The sequence below is a fragment of the Lucilia sericata genome, unplaced genomic scaffold (assembly GCF_015586225.1).
Source record: "Lucilia sericata isolate MDLA Ls3-8-SP2 unplaced genomic scaffold, ASM1558622v1 Contig002754F_arrow, whole genome shotgun sequence".
NCBI classification, from domain to species: domain Eukaryota; kingdom Metazoa; phylum Arthropoda; class Insecta; order Diptera; family Calliphoridae; genus Lucilia; species Lucilia sericata.
Genome location: NW_023996467.1, coordinates 4266 through 12500, shown reverse-complemented (window position 1 = coordinate 12500; position 8235 = coordinate 4266). Strand labels below are relative to the sequence as shown.

Below are 8235 nucleotides of genomic sequence, written 5' to 3'. Positions count from 1 at the left end.
TCAAAGATACCATGAAGATTGTAGCATTTGATAAGAAAGTTCCAGAATAACGACTTGATGTCAAGTCCCTAAACTTTTCAGTAAAACCTTTAGAAACTCAACTATGCGTTGAAATATGTTCCTGTAGAGGCACCAAGGAGTGATGAATTTGATAAGAGTTTTCAACGATGTCTACACGTTAATTGAAATTCTATGGATTTCACTGGCTTTCCGGAAAATTTGGAACAAGAAGGCTGCATAAGCACAACGAAGATGTCTAATGCTGAGACGCCAAAATTGATGTATTCGATAACCGATATACTATGGATTTTTACATACTTTTCGCACAATAATGGATCCCTCCACACGGTTGCCTGTGGATTCTCAGCGAAGTTTCTACTAGGAGTTCAGAGGTCTAAAGTCTCTAAACTCAACTTCAAAAGGGTTATGAATCTGTATTGAAGTAGTAGTAACGAGAAATTATATTTTCCTCATTACTCCTACTTTCAGATATTTACTAATATACTACAATACTGTAACCCTCTACGGTTGCTTCGAATTCTCAGAGATGTTTCTAATTTCTACTACGAGTTCAGAGGTCTAAAGTCTCTAAACTCAATTTGAAAAGAGTTATGAATATGTATTGAAGTAGCAGTGACGAGGAATATTTTCCTCTTTACTTCTACTTTAGATATTTACTAATTTTCAGAAAATACTGGAGGTTTCCAGGATTTATAGTTCCTTTCAGCATATTACTATGTTATGAAGCATTACTATTGATTTAAAGTGGTGAGAGAGACGTTCCGTATGTCCTGAAGTAATCAGGATTTCTATTTGCTCCTGGATTATCTTGATGTCTGAACTCTACTCCAAAGGACCTTTAAAGCGTCAACTCATCTGAAGTATCGATAACGTGGAATATTGTTATGGAATTCATAATGTAATTCAATGGATTTTTATTAGAGTGTAGAATAACTTAGTTGTCACTAAGATTCTACATCTAATTTCTATAAAGCTACGAAACTTATATTCATCAGCAAGAGCGATACTCAGAAATGAAGACAAAGTCCAGAAAATCCAGAAGGCTTACTTAGATTCCGCATATTATTCTAATGATGGTACAAAACTTCAACTCTTTGCTACTAAGGTCTGACAGAAACTTCATTAGCTACCGATTTCCAGAATCCTTAATTGATAACTGAACTTCCAAGGATTTCTACTGGTTACAACGATTACCACTATTTTCAAAATTGACTTACTTAGATGTTGCAAAGATTCTGAATACAATTCCAACGAGGAAGCGGTGAAGATGATTCATTGCCGATTTCCAGAATAACCATTTGATGATTGAATTTCCAAGGAATTATAATTGCTACCACTATGTCCAAGAGGTCCCTTATATTAATAACTTGGCTCTGAACAAACTTCAAATCTTCAGTTATTTTCAAATAGTGAGATTGAAGTTAAGAAAAGCTATAATGTGAACTGGATATTCTTGCATTTTGCACTTGCTTCAAAATGTCTAAGATATAAAAACTGTGTACTACGTACCAAAGTGTCAACTTACAAGGGGGTTACTCTCTACTTCGATTCGAAAAGAAAACTTACATTTGAATCGAGGTACAGAGCAACTCCCCCGATTTACGGAATATCTACTAAAATTCTAATCGTTTCCAAAGTGGCTTTATACGGAAGTTATACAGTTTAAACAACTTATAATGAGTATACGTAGGACGAAATTCAGAGGATTTCTACTTAATCTCCGATGTCTTTGGCGTTTAATAAAAAGCTATAAAATGGTCATTCATCCAAAGTCGTAAGAATAAGGATTGATGTTATTTACTGGATATATTCTTCATAACTGGAAATCACCTTTTTCTGCAGTCTTACAAGATGTCTTTATCTATGAATTGGTCACTATAGACACTATGAAATGGTAAGCCATTTTAAGAAGTAGCAGCAAAGATTTATCTATTATTTTTTGCAGATTTCTAGGAAAATTCATCTAACTCTGCTATCAATAAGATGTCTTAGATTCTACTTAATCTCTGAACTTTGCAAACACCATGAAATACGAAGTTGCAGCAGTAGTGATTCGATATATTATTTTTGCAGATTTCCAGAAAGTTTAATCCATAGCGGAAATTCTCACAATTTCTACTTTATGATTGAAATCTTTCAGAAATGTCCCTTAATGCTAAGAAGTCTTAGATTCTACTTAGTAGCTAAACCTGGCTCCAAAGATTGTATGAAATGGAAATAACTCTATAGGAGTAAGAATGTCTTATTAATGGCTGGAATTATCTGAAATTCTCTATAATGCCGTGAGGTCGTTTTGGCATTGGTGGTCTTTAAAATTGTCTACAATAATTTTATGAAATGGTAATACAATTGAAGAAGTAGTATCATGTTTTAATAGACTGTTTTTACAGATCTTCCATATGTCTGCTCGATGAATTGGAATTTCTAGGATTTCAACCATACTTTGAGTGTTGCTCAGCTTCCGAACTCGTTTAGCATCAGAAATTCAATACATCTCAAGTGAAAACTATTTCGTCATTAATCCAGGATGTCAGGATGATCAGATTTTATATAAAATATGGACTTTAATACATCCCAAGCGTTTTCTTCAATTGAGGGCTTATATACTGTAATCCAGCAGTACTCGAAATCAAACTGACGGTTAGAGTTCTTCTGACCTAAACCTACACACAATTTTGAAAGTGTAATTCATCAAACGTAGCGTTAAAAAGTTCGTACTCCCATAAAGCTGGTCTATTCCATCTGGCTTGGATGTCTAGGGTTTCATTTACATACGAACGTTTGTGTAAAGAAGTAAATGATGACTTCGACATAAAACTACAGAGTTTGTCACTAAAAAGGAATACAAAACTTCAACTCGAGGAGACACGATCGGCCAAAGAAGGAATTTTATCGAATTTTATCGACTGTGAATCTGCAACAGAACATCTACGATGTCCTAAATGTCAGAACATCTACAATGTCCGAAATAATTTATGGAATTTAAACTCACAAAACGAATAGTTCTTTCTTATTGATTAATTAGTTTGTCAATTGATTGATGCTTTTAATTTTTACTTTACAGTTATCCAGGATGTCTAGTTTATAAACAATTTTATGGCGAGTACCACAAATAAGTCAACCACTTGGCATCCCAATGAAATTTAAATTTGGAAAATAAGGTGGTAATTGGCATCTTGGTTTCTATTGTTATGATTCCGTATCGATGAGATGATCTCAATGAGATGATTAAATTTGTAGCTGTCGATAGAGTCCTTCTCTTGGAAATAACTTTCGAGTTCGAGCTGTTCTCAGTGAGATGATCAAATTTGTAGCTGTCGATAGAGTCCTTTCCTTGGAAATAACTTTAATGAAATGCAGTTGACAACTAGTCTAGTTCTTTGGTTTGTTCGGGAAGGAAGATTTTAGGAAAATTATAATACATCACCATACAAGAGAAAATCACATCTGTATGAAGACACATGAATTCTTATTAAAATTTCGGTACAATCCGCTCATAGATTTAATACTAAATTCGCAACAATTCTTAGTGAAATGATCAGAGTAAAAGAATTGTGATTCGTCTAAACTCTGGTTAATGTTCGGTTTGAAAAGTGCGTTCCCTCGGATACTAAGGAAACAAATATTTAACTTCAACAGTTGGTATTATCTTTCAAATATAAATCTAATTTTGATTGAATAAATCACTTCATATTATAGTTTTCCAGATTGTTCGAAATGATCTTTTATCTCCAGCTTGAGAAAACTATAGAAATAGCTAAATCGTCATTAAAGGAAGCTCGACTTTGGATTAAGTAAATTTATAGATTTCACTACTCCAGGAACTTAATTTAATTTATGATTTGGGAAGAGAAGTATGAACCCAGCTCTATGGTCGACAACTAACAGTCGAATACTTTAAAATCATTCCGTCGATCGCTCTACATTTGGAATTACTCAGTTTTAAGATGAGTAGGCAATCTTCATTTACCTCAGGAGGCAAATTTAAATCCTTCCAGTAATATCCTTAATTAATGTTTTAGAACCGTGCTCTCTTCGAACATTATAAGGACTAACAAAGACGTAAGAAAATTTAATTCGTCAATAATTATGTGTAATTAAAGATCAATATTGAAAGACTTTCTGCCTTAACAGAATTTCCACGATTTCTTCAATGGAAACATTTTAACCCGAGTACAAAATTAGTAAATTATATCAAAATAATATTCCCGAAACCTTTTCTATTCACTTCACTTAAAAATATATAAAAAAATATGAAAACTTACCCCTCTTGAATCTCTAAATAATATTGCGGCATGATGTGGATCTAAAGTACCATCACCACGTAATCCCCGACTGGCAGCACCAACTGAAGCACGTCGTTTTTCCAAATCAGCTGAAGCACGACGCATATGAGCACCTAAACGCAAAGAAAAATTCATACAAAATTTTCCATTAAAAACACTTGCAAATACAAATTATTTTTACAACTATTAAAATTATTAATAAAACGGGGGAAAAAATTAAAATGTGCAAGTACCAAAACATGAAAAATTTTGAATACTACTACAAACAACAACAAGTTATTATTAACAAAATCCCCTTACCCTTTGAATTACCTTCTTTTACAATTTTATCGAATATCTTATAGGTGGCACCACAATCTTCTAAAATTCGATTGGGTCTATTAATCGTATTGACATCTAAACTTTTCGATCTTGAACGAAAATTTTCCTGAGGATCATTTTGTGGTGAAGTACAAACACTACTCGCTGTATTATCATGAGATTTACGTGGCCAAATGTGCACCTTTTTACCAAAATGTTTAAGTAATTCCTGTATTGAATGATGATGACCATGGTGACCATGATGCTCATGCTTATCCTTGTGCTTATGTTTGTGATCCTTGGGTGAGGAGGTTTCATCTTCATTAATACTTAGAGATTTAACAAAACTAGTATTATCGAAACGATAGCGTGGTATATTCACGCAGCCACTATCTAGAGAATGTCTCATGGGACTACTGGAGTACTCATCAAGAGAGGCGGGCGCGGCACCCACACGATGAAATATTGAATTAATGCTGGGTCGTTCTTGACGCTGTGTTGAGTGCCCCGAATAGGTGAAATACTGATGATCCTGTTTACTTTCATAGATGTCGTCAAGATCGTGTGGGAAGTAACCACCTTGGCTGGGTGGTGAATTATTAAAATCCTGTAGATTTGGTTTGCGTAGACTCTGAGAATTGATTCATGTTTATTGATTTTTATTTATTTGAATTTATTTAGCTTTTTTTTACTTACACCATAAACGGCGGGACTGTGTGATCTTTCAAAAATGCTGCGTTTCGAGGAAGGTGTTCGCTTGAAACTGCTGCCATAGCTGTCATAGGAACTGCGTGCCCCATTGTGGGTGGGTGAATTACGATAATGATTTGTTATCGACTTTTGGGTGTCCGGCACCGGTTGTGGACTTGAGGCATTAACCAAACTTTCAATTACTTTGTCTATGGAAGGGGAGAGTTGGAGTTATAGAGATGGAAGACGGTCTTTTGGGGGATTTTGCTGTCTTAAGGAGCGTGTTTAAAGGAGGGACGCGAATTGTTCTTGATGTTTAAAAAATTATTGTAAAAATATAAATGTTCTTTTTTCATGAAAATTATCTTTGTGTTTTTCTTGTATTTGTATGTATGTATGTATTTTGCCAGATACTTCTTCATTTCTGATACATTATGGACTAGCCTATAGACTAGACTATATATTTGACTATAGACCAGACTATAGACTAGACTATGGACTAGTCTATAAACTTGAATATAGACTAGACTATAGACTGAACTATATACTAGACAATAAGGTAGACTATAGACCGGACTATATAATTGACTAGAATATAAACCCAATTTTAGACTGTGCTGTAGATCAGACACATTTGCATACTTTTTTTTAACAATTTTTAGTTTATTCATGACTTGAAACAAATAACGTTCGATGTACAATAGCACTAAATTTCCCATCCCTGCTTGAAAAGATTGTTTTTACTTTTTCTTAGTCAAATTGTTTGCAATTCATTTTAATATTTGATTTGTATCCATTAAATCCTTTAAACACTCTTCTGTGACAACGTTTTCTTTCCACTAAACTCCAACAACAAACACAAACTTACCCTGAGACCAATTGGGTGATTTTGAATTTGATGAGGAACTAGAGCTAGAACTAGAATCTATGCTGCTCAAACGGCTGGTTCCTTTTAGAGAACCATATTCCGAGGTAGAATTCATGCTAACATTATCACGTACATAACTGCGGCCATAGGAAGTTGTATTTTGATGATGGTGACTGCTGGAATCGGCACCAATACCACCGCCACCGTTTTGCCAGCAGTCAGCGCTCAGCTGCTTTTCTATGGCATGCTGGCGATATAAATGTGTTATGCCATGCATATTGGTAGTTTAGTTTTTTTTGTTTATATTATAATATTAAGCACTTGGTTTGTGAGTTTTTTTGTTAAAAAATTAATTTTTGTTTTTAGTTTTCTTTTTGTTAACACTTTAGTTAAAATATTTAAGACACTTCAGTTTTTTTCTGTATAAATACTTTACAACTTTAAAGTCACATTGTTTTTGCTTTTTATTTATTATAACTTTTTTTATTATTTAATAATTTTCGTTATTTTTTTGGAAGAAATATTGTGTGTGAAAGCTGCCTCTAACAGCTGTATCAATACTAAAATGACAATTGCTTTTTCAATACATTTGCCTTATAAGAAATTGTTTTTTTTTTCTCTCACTTTTTCTACACTTGTTTACAAAACTAGACATACACATTCACTCTCTAGTGGATATTAAAGTATCACACTTTGTTATTCTCCTGTTTACAAAATTAAAATTCTATTTGTTAAACAAACACTCACACTATGTGTGAAATTGACCTATCACTAGTAGTTCTCTCTCGTTCTCTTTTTATTATAAATTCAAGAGAGCTTTTGTTTTCATTTTATTATTGAGGTACATATATGTTTGGCTTTAATTTTGGTAAATAACTGCTAATTTGTTTTCTTTTGGTTTGTTTTTATTTTATTGCCAAAATGCAACACTGTAATTGTTTTTTATATTTCAAGTCTTTTTATTTACATTTATGGTGTTTAATTGTTGTTGTTATTATTTTACTATCTCAAGCAGCAGCTATACTTATTGTAATTGTATGTGGGTGTTTTAAGGGGGAAAGAGGGAGAAACCATAGACTTATTCACACAAACCACCTTCGTTATTGCAGTGAAAAACCAACAACAATAATAACATGCTTGTTGCAGTACACTGCAATAATAATGCAATAAATTGTTGTATATGACGACAGTTGAACGGCCTGTAAATAAGTCAAAGTTATTTGTTGTGTGCTCATGTTATATATAATTTATACTACATGTGTGTATTATTTATCAAATTTATATTTTTGCCGGTTGTTTTTGTTATTTTTTGTTTAATTTATTTAAATTTTTTAATTTTAGCATTGTCTAGTCTAGTAAAATGAAACGTCAATGCTACAAACATTGCTATTGTTTTTGTAGAATAACTCAAAAAAAAAAAAAAAAATAAAAAGAACAAAATGTGTATTTAAACATAATGTGAATAAGCAATCAGTAAAAGAATTATTAAAATAATTCTATATAGAAATTTAACAAATTGTTTTCAATTAAGTCATCATCGTCAGCCACCACCAGCACATTTTAAATAATTTGCTTTTATTGATAAAGTTTAACATTAAACAGAGATGGCGTTTGCTTTAAATTTAAAAGATTTAAGTAAGTAAGTAAGTAAGTAAGTAGTAAGTAAGTAAGTAAGTAAGTAAGTAGTAAGTAGTAAGTCAGTAAGTAGTAGAGTAAGGTAAGTCAGTAAGTAAGTAAGTCCGTCAGTAGTCGTCAGTACGTCCGTAAGTCCGTCCGTCCGTCGTCCGTCCGTCCGTCGTCACGTCAGTCCGTACGTCCGTACGTCCGTCAGTCCGTCCGTACGTCCGTCCGTCCTTCCGTCCGTCCGTCCGTCCGTCCGTCCGTCCGTCCGTCCGTCCGTCCGTCGTCCGTCCGTCCGTCGTCCCGTCCGTCCGTCGTCCGTCCGTCCGTCCGTCCGTCCGTCCGTCCGTCCGTCGTCCGTCCGTCCGTCCGTCCGTCCGTCCGTCCGTCCGTCCGTCCGTCCGTCCGTCCGTCCGTCGTCCGTCCGTCCGTCCGTCCGTCCGTCCGTCC

At 34.2% G+C, this 8235-nt stretch overlaps 1 protein-coding gene across 2 annotated transcripts in view; it reads right to left on the bottom strand.

Annotated features, from left to right (window-relative positions):
* LOC119614278 (5'-AMP-activated protein kinase subunit gamma-2-like) overlaps positions 1-7364 on the bottom strand; it is a 33759-nt gene extending 26395 nt beyond the window's left edge. Inside the window, exons 1-4 of one of the 2 annotated variants that reach the window (XM_037970418.1) lie at positions 6166-7364; positions 5304-5506; positions 4608-5238; positions 4287-4420 (exon numbers count right to left, since the gene is read on the bottom strand). In XM_037970418.1, the coding sequence (XP_037826346.1) occupies positions 4287-4420; positions 4608-5238; positions 5304-5506; positions 6166-6442 (1245 nt within the window). In that variant the 5' untranslated portion in view covers positions 6443-7364. The remainder of the gene's footprint in view (positions 1-4286; positions 4421-4607; positions 5239-5303; positions 5507-6165) is intronic. The other variant, XM_037970419.1, reaches the window with a different exon arrangement.
* Positions 7365-8235: the final 871 nt, after the last annotated feature.